General features: G+C 40.9%; 1 protein-coding gene across 1 annotated transcript; it reads left to right on the top strand.

The window, feature by feature from the left end:
* The first annotated feature begins 9,523 nt into the window (after positions 1-9,523).
* Positions 9,524-10,465, top strand: LOC131759701 (olfactory receptor 9I1-like). Its single transcript, XM_059069117.1, has one exon. It carries the CDS (start codon positions 9,524-9,526, stop codon positions 10,463-10,465), a length of 942 nt encoding a protein of 313 aa, XP_058925100.1.
* The last annotated feature ends 8,930 nt before the right edge of the window (positions 10,466-19,395 follow it).

Genomic DNA, 19,395 nt, shown 5'->3' on the forward strand with positions numbered 1-19,395 from the left:
GGAAGGGAGGTCTCATATCTCATAGATTGGTATAGGCTTAGAGTTATAAGGGTGTGTCCTGTGTGTAGCAATGAGAAATACCACAAATCCTTATTAATGTTTTCAAAATTATATAAATCTGTTTCAATTACCTTTCTATCAAGATTAGAAGGATATTAAATCTCAGAAATATATATATACAATTTAAAAATATATACATATTTTTTCCCTATAGGGTCTTTCCTTTACCAAAGAGTTTTGAGGATTCTTATATTCCAGATAACTGGGGGATGTCTTTTGCATTCAGGTTATCACGACTACCCTTGTGATAGTTCAAGTGCAGGTGGGATAACAGATGAGGGCAATCTCACCCACTTTGTGACAAGTCTGTGAGTTAGTTTTTCTTTTCTTGTGGTCACCTAGGCTTTTTGGGTGTAGAGTCTCAGGGTATAGTGTTTGATGGCCCCAACACCATGAGCTGTCCCACAAGAGGTCTCACCATTTTCCAGGGCGTTTCAGTGGACTATAGTTTCCTCCCACTTGAGTCACTTATAATAGCTGTATTACTCTTGTTAACTCACCCCAATGGAACAGTATAAAAATAGTGTATAAACTTCAATCCTGATTTTTAAAATGTATATAAATGTCTATAGGAAGGATATTAATAGTACCCTAGGCCCTGTTCTGTGTGTTTTATATGTATCTTCTTTAACCTCCAAGTCCATCTCAGGAGGTGGGTTTAGAGAAGTGACATAACTTACTTAAATTCTGAAGGTAGAGAAGGAGGATATGAACACACACAGTCTACTGTCAGAGTTTACGTGCCAAATAACTATGGTCTAGTGCCTTTCCCTCCAGCTGGTAACAGCACTTATTGGAGTGGTGTGATTATAGTGGTTTAAATGTCTTCATTTATGGTTTTTGGACACTGTCCAAATTTTCTACCCTAAATAGCGGTATTTATAATCTGTTAACTGACATCAAGAAGTACAGGATAGTGGTTAAGAGCAAGGTGTCTGGAGGTATCTTGCCAGGCTTCCCTGGTTCCAAACTCAGCTTTTCCCCTTACTACCTGTGTGACCATGGGTGGTTATTTCACCTCGCTGAGCCTCAGTTTCCTCAATGGTAGACTAGAATAATAATCGTATCTACCTCATAGGATGGTGGTGAGTAGTCAATGGGTTAAACTTGGATAAAACTAATATGGTGCGCTAGGTACTCTCTAAGTACTTTATATGCAGATTGTTAATATTAGTTGAGTAAATGAGACTTCACACAATCACTAATTTCACTTGTGCCCCACAAATGAGATTGTTCAGAAGGGATCTCCTTGGGTGGTTGACAATTTCTCGGAGAGAAGAACGTAGAAATATCTACTCCCATCCCCCCAATGAAATTAAATTACGGTGGGAGCTGCCAGACAGGACAAAGTTTGAGTGGGAAGAAACTGAGAAAGCTAACTTTGCAGGGGCCCTTTTCTGAAGGTTTCTCTCCTCTGCAACTCAGAGAGGACGAATTCGAAGCTTAGGGCCTGATGAGAGCCCCCCAATCAGTGGCTAATACCCCTGCCCCGGTTTTCTAACTGCCTTCACGGGGCATCCAGAATAGGACAGAGATCCAGGCACCTATTAATGGGTGCTTCTGTGGGTGTTGGGGCTTATGAGCTGCAGGTGCTGAGGATGTTTATTCCTCTTATGCCCCAAAGCACCATATGGACATCACATGTACTCCAACGCAGCCTAGCCATCCAGGGAAGGACCTCTTGGCCCTGCTGAAGGTAAGTGTGGCCGAGTTAGATCAGACGGAAAATGAACCGCGGTCCAGATTCGAAAAGTACTTAAGCTGAATGTTGGTTTCCTCTCATCTAAAAAGGGTTTATCTCTTTTTTTCTTTAGAGAGTAGGGTCGAAGCTCGTGTGGTTTGTGAGGGAGTACAGTGTACTGGGGGTTATTCGTTTTGCTTCCTCTTGCAGTGATGCAAGACACTTAGCATCTTTGGGTCTCACTTTCCTCATTTATACCATGGGACTGATAATGCATCTCATACCTGCTTCAGGTGATTGTTTTTGGAATCAGAAGAGACAAGGTAGGTGAGACTATATGGAAGGCTATGGAGGCTGTTTCAAGTAAGGGCTTACACTGAGAAAAGGGAAAGGGCAAGAAACAACTCTTGTTGAATCTCTAAGCAATTTGTAAACTTCTGGCAGGTATTTGGAATGTGATGGTACTGACATGACAGAGAGAGCTGGAAACTACAGGTAGGCTCTAAAACAGAACGAGCTCCTTTGTGGGAGAATAATTTCCCCATCATTGGAATTGTCCCAGCTCCATAAAGATTGGTCAGAAAGGGTCACCATTAGCTCAAAGGTCAGAGATGCCCTAGACAGGATTTCTGCTGTGGGTGGGAGGTAAATCTCAGATTCATGCAGTTGAGAGATCATGAAGCTACTTCCTATGAGTGCTCACTAAGCCCCACGAAAGCACAGAGAGCTGAGGTCTTTCTTTTAGGACTGGTCAGCTGGGCACTGACTTTGGGAGAAGCTCTACGGACGTTAGGAGGTGTAAAAACCCCATCCAGAGCTAAAGAGACCTCGTGCTCCTGGAGCTCACGCGTTTTAAGGCGGGTTCTGTCCAGGTATCCCCATCACCAGAACTCCTCTCCCCTCCCAATCCCTTTAAGGCGGGGGGCTCAGTTCACCTGTTCTCACCACTCTCTGAGAGGCAGAGGGCTTGAGTTACTTCTGGGCAACAGAAAAGCTGTGCTAAGCCTCTGAAAAGGTGAAGCAGCCGAAGCAGTAGAAAGAGTGTCTTGTCAGGCTGCAGGTGTTTTTTGGCAACGGTGTTTGCTTCTGGGCAAGATGCTGCTCATCTTGGGGCCTCTTTTCCTCATCTCTTCTTCATCTGCCTGAAGGCAAAAGGACAGGACCATGACCTTTAGAAACACCTTTAAGTTGCAGGATTCTGCTGCACACTGTATCCAGTAAGACAATGAGGCGGAGTGAGCCGGCGTTGGTGAAGGAGTGTGAGAGATTCGCGGTCTGTGTCTGGACAGAATTTATATGCCATTCTGGACGTGTATTGTAGGATCACAAAGTGAGGAAGATCTCAAGATTTCAACTTTTCAGATCTCCCCACGCCTCCACCTCCCATCTTCAGCGAGGGCATCCGTATCACTATAACCACCAAGCTGAGAGATTGGGCGATGCGGTGGAAAGGGCTCCGGGTCTCAGTTCTGGCTGCTTTCCTTTCTAGCTAGGTGACCTTTGGACAAATCTGTCGACCTCTCTGAGTCCCCGCTTTCCTCACCTCAAAATGGGTTGTGTGAGAGTCAAATGGGGTAATAGGAGTACAATGTTTTAAAGTGAGGGATCATGAAAGCCATTTGTAATTGGGGGAAGGGGAGTGCACACCTTCCATTGTATGCAACAGAACAAATCTTTGTTGAGAACACAGGTCCTTCTCATTTCGTCCTGGCAGCACTCCTGCGACTTGGGTAGTATTTATGTCCATCTTCGAGGTGAAACAGCTGAAGTCCAGATAATTTACATGACTGGCTGGAACTTGACGTCTCTGTGATAGAACTTCAAAATATTCTGGTTCCATGACCCCACGCTGGTTCTGCCTTTCTGCTATTTTCAGTGGGGCTTGCTGGAGAATACTTTCCTGTGGATTTATAAGTTTAAATTCAACTAGTAAATGACCTATTAAAGTTTCCTGCCAAACAAGTTTCTGGGGAAAAGGGGAGCTCTTGAATAGTCTATTTTTATCCCTAGATTGAGCTACTTTTCACCTGAACACAGAGTGTTGGTGGAAGAAACTGCTATTTTTTTTTTTTTTCACCACTTAAGCATCCTTAGGACCCAAGTCCACCCTGACACTTCGAGTGGCAAAGCATCTTGTACCTCGTTCCTTTATTCCCTTTTCCTCTTCAAGTTACCACAAGCAGATGATGCCAGCTCTGTTCTAGTGGCACAGGGAGGACCATCATCATCTAATGTCTGCATCTCACTGCATCCTTAGTGGACAGTGTACTGCTGGGCACAGAATATAAAGGCAGATCCTTTAGAAATCTTTGTTGCACATTTCCAGCTGAGAACAAAGGCTACACAATTTTAGGCATGTCATACAAACTTTTATGTCTTACCATTTTAAAATATCTTTAACCCTGCCTTGGAGGAGCTAAGGGGATTACTTTTGCTGATCTCTATAAATACTTTTCAGATCCATGGCTCAGTATTTTCTACAGTATGTGCTATTATAAAACTGGCGTCTGGGCCCTTATAACAATCCCTTCCAAGTGCAAACTTAGTACTTTGAGAATCATCTTCCCATATATTTTCTCGATTAATCCATATTTAGCCTCTTGGCTCCTAGTCCAGTGTTTTCTCTGCTCTGAGATGCAGGTGGGGCGTCTGCTGGACTTCTTCTCTTCTGAAACCCTCCTTAGTTTTCTGAAATTTAGTGGTGGTTTGGGGGAGGTTAATACAATCCCAAAGAGCAAACAGTCTCATGGTCTTTCTCCTTCAGCTTTGGAATGTGTGAATTAGATGTCTAGGTGTGTTTACTATTGACTGATATAGAAACGAAGCTGTGGGTCTTGAGCAGACATGACTAATGTGGGGGAAAGATAACCTAGAGTTAGTGGTTCACCAGGAAGTGTCTGGAAATGAAATACTTCTGTGCCCAGTCAACAATTAGATAACAGGGCTTCCCTGGTGGCTCAGTGGTTAAGAATCCGCCTGCCAATGTAGGGGACATGGGTTTGATCCCTGGTCCGGGAAGATCCCACATGCTGCGGAGCAACTAAGCCCATGTACCACAACTACTGAGCCTGTGCTCTAGAGCCCCGAGCCACAACTACTGAGCCCATGTGCCACAACTACTGAAGCCCGCATGCCCTAGAGCCCGTGCTCCGCAACAAGAGAAGCCACTGCGGTGAGAAGCCCGCGCACCGCAACAGAGAGGAGCCCCCGCTCACCACAACTAGAGAAAGCCTGTGTGCAGCAACAAGGACTCAATGCAGCCAAAACTAGAAATAAATAATAAATAAATTTATTTAAAAAAACCCCAATAATTGGATAACAGAAGACTGAGAATGTGAAATGCTGACATTGATAAGTACTGTGGCATTCATGATGCCATTAAAGATATCCTTTCTTCCTGTGCACCCTTAAAACCCAGCAATTTCAACTATTCTGTGGGCTTCAAAAACAGGAAACTGCTGCTTCAGTGTCCCATTCATATTTCCCCAGCAACTTAGTTTATCTAAATGTCCTGGGACTAAATATTTTCCTCTGAGGCCACACTGATCCGTGGCTCTTCTCCCTGCCTAGAGATTTTGTGCAGCCACTGTTGGTTTTCTTTAATCATAATTATTAGGAAGCTGATTGGCTGTTCTATCTAGAATTATCAATTATTTTGGACCAGTTCAGGACTTTAGGCAAGGCATCACAAGGCAAGTTGGAGCTCTTCTTGGAGAGAACGAATTTTCCAGCTCCTCTGAAGATCAGCAAACACTTGGCAACCTTGATTTTCTTTAACATTTTCCTTTGCCTATTGCAAACTGGAAGTACCTGATGCTCAGAAAGATCACATTAATGTGCATATTATGGGTTAGGAGACCCTCCATGCTTCTCACTGTGCCTGAAAATGCAGTCCTAGGTCACCATCTTAGAATTTGGGTTTATGAAGATTTCAGGAACTGGCTACAGTAGCAAAGACCTTGAGACCCCCCCTTGAGCTTTCCATTTTCTCCCTTGAGCATCTGCCTTTCTTCATCATCCACAGATGGGTCTGATTTAGGCTGACCCGCTGTTCGTGCACTGACTTTCCAGAACCCATTTGGCAAAGTCCTCTGGCAGCACTGTTGTGGGTCTGATGCTGATAGGGCTGATGGTTCTGATGATCCTGGCTTTGGGCAAACAGGTGATTTTATTTTGTCTTGATTTATTCATCGATATCTCTCTCCAAAAGAGACTTAAAGTGGCTTATAAAAATGCACAACATGCAGCAAGATAAAATAAATAAAAAATGAGGAGTGAGACTTGGACAAAGGGAAAGTACAGGTAGGAAATGATGAGGAGCCAGGAGCAAGGTTGTTTCACGTGACTTTTGTCTTGACACTCAAACCTGTGCTGGAGGTGATGGTTCCCTGGTGGCTGCACACTCTTGATTAGAGTTTGATTCTGACGGTAGCCCTGTGCACCTCGTCTACCCTCCCATCCCTGCAGGTGAGACAAGACCAATACAGATGATACTACAAAAAAGGAGAACACGTGCAGTGTTCTCAGAACTGGGGTCATTTTCCAAAATCTATATTTAACTTATGTTTACTCTCCTCTTTGCCAAAACACAGAGAGTAATGTATATAAAGGCTTGAAAAATTTCTGGTACTCACTAGATGTTAACTCATTATCACCATACCCGTGAACAAGGCCATAGCTGTTGGGAACGTGGCCTTCCTTGGAGTCCAACAGACCTTGGTTCAAATCCCAGCCTGGTGGTTTACCTACCACCAAATTACAAATTAAGTAATTTGATTAACCAAATTACTTAATCTCTGCAAGCCTCTATTTTCCAGTCTATACATAAGGATAATAACAATATCTGGCATTGGGGGATTGCGAAAATTCAATGAGGCAGTTTATGTAAGACGCCTAGAACAGTATCTCACCCAAAGGGAGTGCTGTTTTAATGCCACTCTTCATTATTGTTATTAATACATGCCCTTTCCCTCTCTCATGGGACTTTGAAGAAGAGAAGGGAACCACCACGTTGGAGAACAAGATGCAGTGTTTGAGGTTAGTGAGGGCAGCCTTCTCACGTGAGGACACGGGCCCGGAGATGGGAAAATAGTTGCTTGAGTTTACATAGTACATCAGTGGCAGACAACAGATGTGACTTCAGGCCTCCAGGTGTTGTCTCCAGCCTTCCTACCGTATACTCTCCCTGGCTCATCATAATCAGCGGACCTTCCCCACCATGACACCCTGCTCCGAAGAAGACTAGGCCCCCTCCCTCAGAGGAGATCTAAAAGTGTCTCTTAGGGGAGGGGTGGGATGAGGTGGGTCTTCCGACTTGTGCGTCTCTCGCTGGGGTTGCCGGGAGCTCGGCTAGTGTCTCACTTCCTGGGTCACAGTCATGAGCCATATGGCGGTTCATGGAAGCACAATGAATTTAGAGCCAAAGTCTCGGTGTGGCCTTGGGACAGTTGGATTAACCTCATTGGACTCAGTAACAAAATGAGCATCAGTGAAATTTCTGCATGTCAGAACAAACAAGTGGTTGAAGACTCATTTTTGTAACAGTTACATGGATTGAGTATTTACCCTGTACTAAGCACAGCTTGTATTTCCATGAGTTATCTCTTTACCTCCCCCTAGCACAGCAGCACTGTTATTGCTGTCGCATGGGTATTTAGTCTAAGATGCTAGAGGTCAAGTACCTTGCCCAAGGTCATACAAACAGAAATGACTGAGTTTGGAACAAGCTCTGTCTGTCTTCAGGGTCCATTTTCTTAGCCACTGTGCTATATTGTTGGGATTCCAGTCTTACCTTTACACTGAGTGATGGTAGGCTGATTACTGAGCCTCTAATGCCTTAGGGACTTCTCTCTGTATTAGGAGGTTGACACTTCTGAACAAAGTTGCCTTGAGAGTGTTTCACAAGGACCGGAAGAACTCTGTAGGTTGTGTAATGGAAGTGGAGTGGTCCATTGCTGGTATCTTCATTTTCTATTGTTTGTGGATAAATGATGTGTGCAAATAAGCATGAATGGTTACCCGATCCCTATCATATCTGCTGAAATATCACCTTTTCAATGAACCTTCCCTGATGATCCTATTTAATACCCCTCTCCATACTTTGGATCTCCCAAATCTCTGTGTGTGTGTGTGTGTGTGTGTGTGTGTGTGTGTGTGTTTCATAGCACTTATCTTCTATCATGGTAAAAAATATACTTCTTTTTTTAAAAAAAAAAAACAAAACATATTTTGTATATGCCTCGCTCTTCTGCTAGAACGACCACACCACAAGGGAAAGATCATTGTTTGTGTTTTGTTCCAAGCAACCAGAGGAGTGCCTAATGCATTGCAAGTTCTCAGCAGATTCTTATTGAATAATTAAATGAACATAGTCTCTCTCTCTTTTTCTCCCCCTTTGGTCAGGATGATTTGTGTGAATTCCAAGAACACAGCGAGTTATTGTTTTGGTTGAAAGTCAGTATTATATTAGGCCCTAAGGTAAAAAAAAACCTCCTAAATATTTACATTACCAGGAATTCAGTGGGGGAGGGGTAAACACCAGATGTTGACGTTTATTTCTTCATTAGATCAGGTTTTGCCAAACATTGGTGAAAGTTTCATTTCCTTATTTATCTAAAATCCTATGAGATCTTTCTCAAATTCAGTTTTTGTTTCAAGGATGGAAGGAGGACAAAAAGAATCACCTTTGAAGTCCACATTCAGTATTTCCATTACCCCACTGATCAGCATCCAAAGGTACTGAGACAAGATTGTCTAAATATCTGGCAAGAACTTCATCTCTATTAGAATTCTAAACTCGATGTGATGGCTTTGTCTCTTAAGGAGCTTTGTAGGCTAATTCTGGAATGGCTTGATTCATGATTCTTACTGATTGATAATGATCTGGCATTTTAAAATAAGGGGACTGTTCCTCTGGAATAAGTGAACCTGGAAACCAGGCCATGTTGCTTGGCAGAAAGAGAGAGGAAGAAGACACTTGGCAGGCAACAGGCTGTAGAAGTTCCAACAGTGCTTGCTCTTCACAGCTCACTGTTTTGTATCCAAGCCCATTGGGTTCACGCGCACATCAAAACAACCACAAAGCAAGAGTTGATATTGGGACTCCAGGGAGCTGTGGGCTTGGAGATAAGAAGATTCCAGAGTATGCATGAACCTAGAAGCATGTTACATGATTGCAGAATTTAGAAAAAAATAATTCTAAGTGTGTGAGTTGGATCAAGTGTTAGGTACAGTATATAAGTGATGTCCTTCACAGTAATATGGTGACATTGGCATTGACATTCTCATTAAGCCAACAAGGAGACTGAGGTTCAGAAAGTTGAATTAACTTGCCCAAGGTCTCAGGGGGTGGGAACCTTGGTCTGATATCAAAGCCCCTGTCCTTATACTAGTACTATACCACTAGGTTTTCTCCAACAAAGTGGTATTTTCTGGCTTTTCAGTGACACTGATGAAGGTTTCCAGTTTGCCACCTGTAAAAAGTTAGAAAATGTCTAAAGATCTGAGTTCCAGCTCTGGCTTTGCCTCTTTACTATGAAATCATGCACTAGTCACTTTACCTCTTTGACCCTCATATTCTTCTCTCAAAAGTGGGATTAACAAGATGTGCTTCCAAGGATCTCTGAAAGATCAAATGAAATAAAGTTTGTAAAAAATGTAAAATGAGTTACAAATCTTAAAGATTATTATCATTACTGAAAATGACCAAATCAAGCCATGCTCACCTTATTTTATCTTCAATGAGATTTAATTTTTTTTATTGCAGTGGGCAATTTAGGATTCATGGCAGAAAATGGAACTGTGGTGACAGAATTCATTTTGATGGGGCTCCAGCTGTGGGCAGAGCTGCCGATGGGTCTCTTCTTTGTGTTTCTGGTCCTTTATCTCATCACCATAGGAGGTAACCTGGGGATGATAGTGGTGATTCAGAGCGACCGTCGCCTCCAGACCTCCATGTACTTCTTCCTCAGCCACCTTTCCTTCCTGGACATTTGCTACTCTTCTGTTATTGTCCCTCAGTTGCTGGAGACCTTGGGTACTGATAAGATGGTCATCACCTTTGAGCGCTGTACCACCCAGTTCTTCTTTTTCATGCTCGGTGCTAGTACTGAATGTTTCCTTTCGGCTGTGATGGCCTATGACCTCTATGTGGCCGTGTGTAACCCTCTCCTCTATGCCACTGCCATGACACCTCAGACCTGCCTGGGGCTGGTGGCTAGGGCATATGGTGGTGCCATGGTCAATTCTGTGATCCACACTGGGTGTGCCTTCTCCATATCCTGCTGTAAGTCCAACCATATGGATTTCTTCTTTTGTGACCTCCCACCTCTGCTGAAGCTTGCCTGTAGTGAGACCAGACCACGAGAACGGGTGATCTACCTCTTAGCTTTCTTGGTCATTACAACCAGCGTTTCAGTGATTTTTATATCCTACCTGTTCATCATTCAGGCTATTCTGAAGATTCGTTCAGCTGGTGGCAAAGCCAAGACTTTCTCTACCTGTGCTTCTCACATAACTGCAGTGGCTCTTTTCTTTGGGACACTGATATTCATATACCTGAAAGGTAACACGGGAAAATCCCTTGGGGAGGACAAGATTGCATCAGTATTTTACACTGTGGTCATCCCTATGCTGAACCCAATGATCTACAGCCTGAGGATCAAGGAAGGAAAGGAAGCTCTGAAAAGAGTTCTCAACAGGATGAGGGTTTCCCAAGTAGGGTAAGACTTGAGCTCCATCAATTCAGAAGTTCCTGCAAATCATCCTTTGGGCTTTTGGCTTGTCCTCTTAACACAGGAACCAGATCTCATAATTACAAAAACATACTGAGGCAAAGAAATATAGATTTAGTTTCCAGAAATTTCTTTATTAGCTCTATGACTCTGAGCCAGATATTCTCTTCCTCAGTTATCACGTCAGTAAAAATTGCCTTGCTATGATTAAAACCAGGATCAAGAGAGATGGAATGGCAAAGGGTTTTATAAGTAATAACATGCTATAAAATGTAAAATTTATTTTTCTGACCTGTCCTGGATATTGTTTAGTGTTTTCTCAGCTACATATTTTTTTCCCACTAAGCTAATGTTTGTATCTTGAATAATTACAAAACAATAGCTTATTGCTTACATCGTAAGGACAGTCACCTTCTTCGGTTGTGGGTAGTGGGGTAGAAATCAGCCTTGACCAAAGAAAACTTTCCTCAACATTCAGTCGTATATAATTTACGTATTTGTCATGGAAAATACAAGTAGCTAAAGAGAGGAAGAAAAAATAGAGGAAAAGGAGATGTGAACTAGGAAATGTTCAAGTAGAAAAAGTTAGTTTATTTCCCGAGATAATACAGAGGACCAAGACACTGTAGAATGAAAGAAAGGTATAATGATTTGCATTAATTATTGAAAACAGTTTGATCTTGACGTAGAGCTGAAGTGAGCCCGATATATAACTTTTGAAATATATCTTGATCACCAAAGGTCAGAATCTCTGTTTTATTTCTGATGCATTGTTCATGGACCATCTGCCTCAGTTAATTCAAGTTATTTTCTATTCTTCAGTAATGAAAACCACTATCTACTTCCATCTCCTGTAGGACATTTACTTTAGCCGAAGACAGATGACTATGAATCTGACCTCCACCTTTTAATGATTTTCACATATGCTAGAAATATTACTTGGGAAACAACTCCATGGAGATTCCACAATTTTATTCATCAATTCAGCAAATATTTACTGATGATCAACTATGTATCAGAAATAACAATAGGCTCAGGAATATAGTAATAAGTGAGATAGACACGGTTCCTCCTTTATGGAGTTTAGAACCTGGGGCATAGAAAGATATTGAACCATTACATAGCTAATTGATTTCTTTGTACGATTTTGGTAAGTGGAAGAAAAGAAGCAGCACAGGGTATTGTTATCCTGTATGACAGGGTTCTGACCTAGTTTGGTGTGGTCAGGAAAGCCTTCTTTGAGGAACTAACATTTAAGGTGAGGCTTAAAGAGTAAATAGGTCATAATCATGGGATGGGGACGCCATTCCAGATTGAAAGAGTTGCAAATGCAAGGGTCTGTGAAACAGGATGCCTTGAGGAACTGAGAAGCCAGAGTGGCTGCAGCATAAGGAGTGAGAGGATTAGTGTGAAATGCAGCTGGTGAATTCAAGAGAAAACAGGTCACAGAGAACCTTGCAGGCTCATTTAGGGACTTGTGGGCTTCACTCCAAGAGCAAGGGATGAAATGATTGTATCTGAATTTTAAGAAGATCCCTTTGACTGCGGTGTGATGGGTGGAACGGGTGTTCTTGGTAGTGGCGATGGAGGGAAACAGGCCCACTTCATCTAGGAAACAACAAATGCTGTATCCCAAGGCAAGGTGCTTGATTGCCACACAATACTGCATGCTTCATTATAGAACACATATTAGGCCAGAGAAAGTTAACAGGTAGGTGTATGACCATGCTATTGGTAGAGGACTGATTCTTGGAAAAATGGTGAAATTGGGGAAACATATTTTTGGAGTCATCCATTTGGGTATACCTTTTCATTGGTATACCTTTACTTTCCTGAACTGAGCACCTAACTAAGATACATTCAGGTATACACCATGTGTCTGTTCATCAAAATAGCCAACAACTACTTCTTCTTAAGAGGGCAACACATTTTCATTGACTCCTACTATATGCCAGGCTGTGTTAATGCGCTGAAGAAATCCTCCCTTGGAGGAGTTCTTGCATCCCTTGGAGGAGTTCTTGCGTCCCTTGGAGGAATTCTTTTAAGTCAGGAAAAACTTTCTACTTAAAAAATAAATAAATGGGGAATACACTAGAAAGTGAGTGTGCTATTTTATTTGTGGTGGGAGCTGCCTCACACTTCTCGGCCCTTCTACTTGGTGATTGGCAACAAACTTTGCCTGTAAGTGAAAGCCCTTTGATACAGTATTTGATGTATATACAATTGCTTAAGGGATGCACCAAGTGAATAAAAACAAAATGAAATTTTAATGTGTTTTAGGGCACCATTTCTGGTGATGAGAGAAGACAGCAGAGGAAATGGCATTTATGTTGAATTTCCGCTTACGTATATTAATAAATGAATGAAAACGTTCATTAATTACCTAATGTGTGGCAGGCTCTGTGCCAGGAATTTTCACTTATCTCATTGACAGGCCTCATTCTATACATAATCTTTTAGAAAATGGGATCCTACGAGGATTTTATGTGTTAATCTGACTGGGTCATGGGGAGCCAGTCAGATTGGCTAAACATTACTTCTGGGTGTGTCTGTGAGGATGCTTCCAGATGAGATAAGCATCTGATCAGCACCTGCTCAGTAAAGCAGGTTGCCCTCCCCAGTGTGGGTGGGCACTAGCCAAGCTTGAGGGCTTCAATAGAACAAAAGGCAGAGAAAAGGGGAATTCATTCTTTCTCCTCTGCCTGACTGCTTGAACCAGAACAGGAGTTTTCTTCTGAACTTGGACTGGGATGTATACCATCAGGTTCCCTGGTTCCTGAGCCCTGGACTACACCTCTGTTTCCCAGGTTTCCTGATTGTGGGAATTCTTAGCCTCCATAAAAGAAATCGTATGGGTCAATTCCTTATCATAAATCTCTTGCTATGCCATAAACAGATCCATTACCTTCAGAAGTTTCCTACCACCCTCTTTATTTATTATGATTATTATGATTATTATTTTGTGATAAGAACACTTAAGATAAGATCTACTGTCTTAGCAAGTTTTAAAGTATACACTAGAGGGACTCCGTGAAGGCTCACGACAAGGAGTACTTCCCAGAATTTCTGCTGCCTGTGTCCTTGTCTCCGTGGTCAGCCACAGCCATGCCCTACCTCTGCAGGAGACCCTCCAACAGTAGCAGGTTTTCTGTTTGGCTGAAGGCTTCTCTAAGACCTCATTAGACCCTTGCTGATTTTAACCATGGGAAAGACTGTGGAATGGGAGTAAACCGTGACTCTCCAGCTGTGTTTCTGTAACTCAGATATTTACAGGTGAGGAAATGGAGACCCAGAGAGCTTAAGTGAATTGCTGAAGTTCACCTAGAGAGGCAAATTTGACCGTGTGGCTGACAGGGTCTTAGTGCTCAGGCTGGGTGTGATGCCTGAGCCTCTGAGGTGGGAGAGCCGAGTTCAGGACATTGATCCACCAGAGACCTCCCGGCTCCACATAATATCAAAAGGTGAAAGCTCTCCCAGAGATCTCCATCTCAACGTTAAGACCCAGCTCCACTCAACAACCAGCAAGCTCCAGTGCTGGACACCCTATGCCAAACAACTAGCAAGACAGGAACACAACCCCACCCATTAGCAGAGAGGCTGCCTAAAATCATAATAAGGTCACAGACACCCCAAAACACACTACCAGACACAGTCCAGCCCACCATAAAGAAAAGATCCAGCCTCATCCATCAGAAAACAGGAACTAGTCCCCTCATCAGGACGCCTACACAAGCCCCTGAACCAACTTTAGCCACTGGGGGCAGACACCAAAAACAACGGGAACTACAAACCTGCAGCCTGTGAAAACGAGACCCCAAACACAGAAAGATAAGCAAAATGAGAAGACAGAGAAACACACAGCAGATGAAGGAACAAGGTAAAAACCCACCAGACCAAACAAATGAAGAGATAGGCAGTCTACCCGAAAACGATTTCAGAGTAATGATAGGAAAGATGATCCAAAATCTTGGGAATAGAACAGAGAAAATATAAAAAACGTTTAACAAGGACCTAGAAGAACTAAAGAGCAAACAAAAAAATGATGAACAACACAATAAATGAAATTAAAAATTCTCTAGAAGGGATCAAGAGCAGAATAACTGAGGCAGAAGAACGGATAAGTGACCTGTAAGATAAAATAGTGGAAATAACTACTGCAAACCAGAATAAAGAAAAAAGAATGAAAAGAATTGAGGACAAGATTAGAGACCTCTGGGACAACATTAAATGCACCAACTTTCGAATTATAGGGGTCCCAGAAGAAGAGAAAGAGAAAGGGACTGAGAAAATATTTGAAGAGATTATAGTCGAGAACATCCCTAATTTGGGAAAGGAAAGAGTCAATCAAGTCCAGGAAGCACAGAGAGTCCCATACAGGATAAATCCAAGGAGAAACATGCCAAGACACATATTAATCAAAGTATCAGAAATTAACTACAAAGAAAAAATATTAAAAGCAGTAAGGGAAAAACAACAAATAACATACAAAGAAATCCCCATAAGGTTAATAGTTGATCTTTCAGCAGAAATGCTGCAAGCCAGAAGGGAGTGGCAAGACATATTTAAAGTGATGAAAGGGAAAAACCTACAACCAGGATTACTCTACCCAGCAAGGATCTCATTCAGATTTGACGAGAAACTAAAACCTTTACAGACAAGCAAAAATTAAGAGAATTCAGCACTATCAAACCAGCTTTACAACAAATGCTAAAGGAACTTCTCTAGTCATGAAACACAAGAGAAGGAAAAGACCTACCATAACAAGCCCAAAACAATTAAGAAAATGGTAATAGGAACATACATATAGATAATTACCTTAAATGTAAATGGATTAAATGCTCCAACCAAAAGACATAGACTGGCTGAAAGGATACAAAAACAAGACCTGTATATATGCTGCCTACAAGAGACCCACTTCAGACCTAGGGTCACATACAGACTGAAAGTGAGGGGATGGAAAAAGATATTCCATGCAAATGGAAATCAAAACAAAGCCGCAGTAGCAATTCTCATATCAGACAAAATACACTTTAAAATAAAGACTGTTATAAGAGACAAAGAAGGACACTACATAATGATCAAGGGATCAATCTGAAAAGAAGATATAACAATTGTAAATATTTCTGCACCCAACATGGGAGCACCTCAATACATAAGGCAAATGCTAACAGCCATAAAAGGGGAAATCAACAGTAACACAAACATAGTAGGGAACTTTAACACCCCACTTTCACCAATGGACAGATCATCCAAAATGAAAATAAATAAGGAAAGCTTTAAATGGCACATTAGACAAGATTACTTAATCGATATTTATAGGATATTCCATCCAAAACCACAAAATGCACTTTCTTCTAAAGTGCTCATGGAACATTCTCCAGGATAGATCATATCTTGGGTCACAAATCAAGCCTTGGTAAATTTAAGAAAATTGAAACTGTTTCAAGTATCTTTTCTGACCACAATGCTATGAGACTAGATATCAATTACAGGAAAAGATCTGTAAAAAAACCAAACACATGGAGGCTAAAAAATACACTACATAATAACCAAGAAATCACTGAAGAAATCAAAGAGAAAATCAAAAAATACCTAGAAACAAATGACAATGAAAACACAATGACCTAAACCTATGGGATGCAGCAAAAGCAGCTCTAAGAGGGAATTTTATAGCAATACAATCCTACCTTAAGAAACAACTCAAATAAACAACCTAACCTTATACCTAAAGCAATTAGAGAAAGAAGAACAAAAAAAAACTCCCAAAGTTAACAGAAGGAAAGAAATCATAAATATCAGATCAGAAATAAATGAAAAAGAAATGAAGGAAACAATAACAAAGATCAATAAAACTAAAAGCTGGTGTTGGAGAAGATAAACAAAATTGATAAACCATTAGCCAGAGTCATCAAGAAAAAAAGGAGAAGACTCAAATCAATAGAATTAGAAGTGAAAAAGGAGAAGTAAAAACGGACACTGCAGAAATACAAAAGATTATGAGAGGTTACTACAAGCAACTATATGCCAATAAAATGGAAAACCTGGAAGAAATGGACAAATTCTTAGAAAAGCATAACCTCCTGAGACTGAACCAGGAAGAAATAGAAAATATAAACAGACCAATCACAAGCACTGAAATTGAAACTGTGATTTAAAATCTTCCAACAAACAAAAGTCCAGGACCAGATGGCTTCACAGGTGAATTCTATCAAACATTTAGAGAAGAGCTAACATCCATCCTTCTCAAACTCTTCCAAAAAATTGTGGAGGAAGGAACACTCCCAAACTCATTCTATGAGGCCACCATCACCCTGATACCAAAACCAGACAAAGACACTACAAAAAAAGAAAATTACAGACCACTATCGCTGATGAATAAAGATGCAAAAATCCTCACCAAAATACTAGCAAACAGAATCCAACAACACATTAAAAGGATCATACACTATAATCAAGTGTGACTTATCCCAGGGATGCAAGTATTCTTTAATATACACAAATCAATCAATGTGATCCACCATATAAATAAATTGAAGAATAAAAACCATATGATCATTTCAGTACATGCAGAAAAAGCTTTTGACAAAATTCAACACCCATTTGTGATGAAAACTCTCCAGAAAGTGGGCATAGAGGGAACCTACCTCAACATAATAAAGGCCATATATGAGAAACCCACAGCAGACATCATTCTCAATGGTGAGAAACTGAAAGCATTTCCTCTAAGATCAGGAACAAGACAAGGAGGTCCACTCTCACCACCATTATTCAACATAGTTTTGGAAGTCCTAGCCATGGCAATCAGAGAAGAAAAATAAATAAAAGGAATACAAATTGGAAAAGAAGAAGTAAAACTGTCATTGTTTGCAGATGACATGATACTATACATAGAGAATCCTAAAGATGCCACCAGAAAACTACTAGAGCTAATCAATGAAATTGATAAAGTTGCAGGATACAAAATTAATGCACAGAAACCTCTTGCATTCCTATACACTAATGATGAAACATCTGAAAGAGAAATTAAAGAAACACTCCCATTTACCATTGCAACAAAAAGAATAAAATACCTAGGAATAAACCTACCTAGGGAGACAAAAGACCTGCATGCAGAAAACGATAAGACACTGATGAAAGAAATTAAAGATGATACCAACAGATGGAGAGATATACCATGTTCTTGGATTGGAAGAATAAATATTGTGAAAATGACTCTACTACCCAAAGCAATCTACAGATTCAATGCAATCCCTATCAAATTACCAATGACATTTTTTACGGAAGTAGAACAAAAAATCTTAAAATTTGTATGGAGACACAAAAGACCCCAAATAGTCAAAGCAGTCTTGAGGGAAAAAAACGGAGCTGGAGGAATCAGACTCCCTGACTTCAGACTATATTACAAAGCTACAGTAATCAAGACAATATGGTTCTGGAATAAAAACAGAAACATAGATCAATAGAACAAGAGGTAAGCCCACGCACCTATGGTCAACTAATCTATGACAAAGGAGGCAAGGGTATACAATGGAGAAAAGACAGTCTCTTCAGTAAGTGGTGGTGGGAAACCTGGACAGCTAAATGTAAAAAAAATGAAAGAACACTCTCTAATATCATACACAAAAATAAACTCAAAATGGGTTAGAGACCTAAATGTAAGACTGGACACTATAAAACTCTTAGAGGAAAACATAGGAAGAACACTCTTTGACATAAATCACAGCAAGATCTTTCTTGATCCACCTCCTAGAGTAATGGAAATAAAAACAAAAATAAACAAATGGGACCTAATGAAACTTCAAAGCTTTTACGCAGCAAGGGAAACCATAAACAAGATGAAAAGACAGCCCTCAGGATGGGAGAAAATATTTGCAAACAAATCAGTGGACAAAGGATTAATCTCCAAAATATATAAACAGCTCATGCAGCTCAATATTAAAGGAACAAACAACCCAATCCAAAAATGGGCAGAAGACCTAAATAGACATTTCTCCAAAGAAGACATACAGATGGCTAAGAAGCACATGAAAAGCTGCTCAACATCACTAATTATTAGAGAAATGCAAATCAAAACTACAATGATTTGCATTGTTCTACACACCAGTTCGAATGGGCTTCATCAGAACATCTACAAACAACAAGTGCTGGAGAGGGTGTGGAGAAAAGGGAACCCTCTTGCACTGTTGGTGGGAATGTAAACTGATACAGCCACTATGGAGAACAGTATGGAGGTTCCTTAAAAAACTAAAAATAGAATTACCATATGATCCAGCAATCCCACTACTGGGCATATATACCCAGAGAAAACGACAATTCAAAAAGACACATGCACCCCAATGTTCATTGCAGCACTATTTACAATAGCCAGGTCATGGAAGTGACCTAAATGCCCATCGACAGACAAATGGATAAAGAGGATGTGGTACATATATACAATGGAATATTATTCAGCCATAAAAAGGAATGAAATTGGGTCATTTGTTGAGACGTGGATGGATCTAAAGACTGTCATACAGAGTGAAGTCAGAAAGAGAAAAACAAATATTGTATATTAATGCATATATGTGGAATCTAGAAAAATGGTACAGATGAACCAGTTTGCAGGGCAGAAGTTGAGACACAGATGTAGAGAACAAACATATGGACACCAAGGGGGGAAAGCGGCAGGGGTGGTGGTGGTGGTGGTGTGGTGAATTGGGCGATTGGGATTGACATGTATACACTGATGTCTATAAAATTGATGACTAATAAGAACCTGCTGTATAAAAAAATAGAGAAAACCTATCTATTAGGTTTATAGACATGTGTGCAATTAAAAAAAAACACTACTGTTACCTTGAAAAACAAAAGACTATACATTTTCCTGTAAGCACAGCTTTAGTCACATCCAAGTTTTGGTATGTAATATTTTTACTATCATTC

Source organism: Kogia breviceps, chromosome 7, assembly GCF_026419965.1.
Source record: "Kogia breviceps isolate mKogBre1 chromosome 7, mKogBre1 haplotype 1, whole genome shotgun sequence".
NCBI classification, from domain to species: domain Eukaryota; kingdom Metazoa; phylum Chordata; class Mammalia; order Artiodactyla; family Physeteridae; genus Kogia; species Kogia breviceps.

Bases quoted from the DNA above. Each gene is read 5' to 3' on its own strand.
- LOC131759701 (XM_059069117.1), top strand. From the start codon at position 9,524: ATGGCAGAAAATGGAACTGTGGTGACAGAATTCATTTTGATGGGGCTC.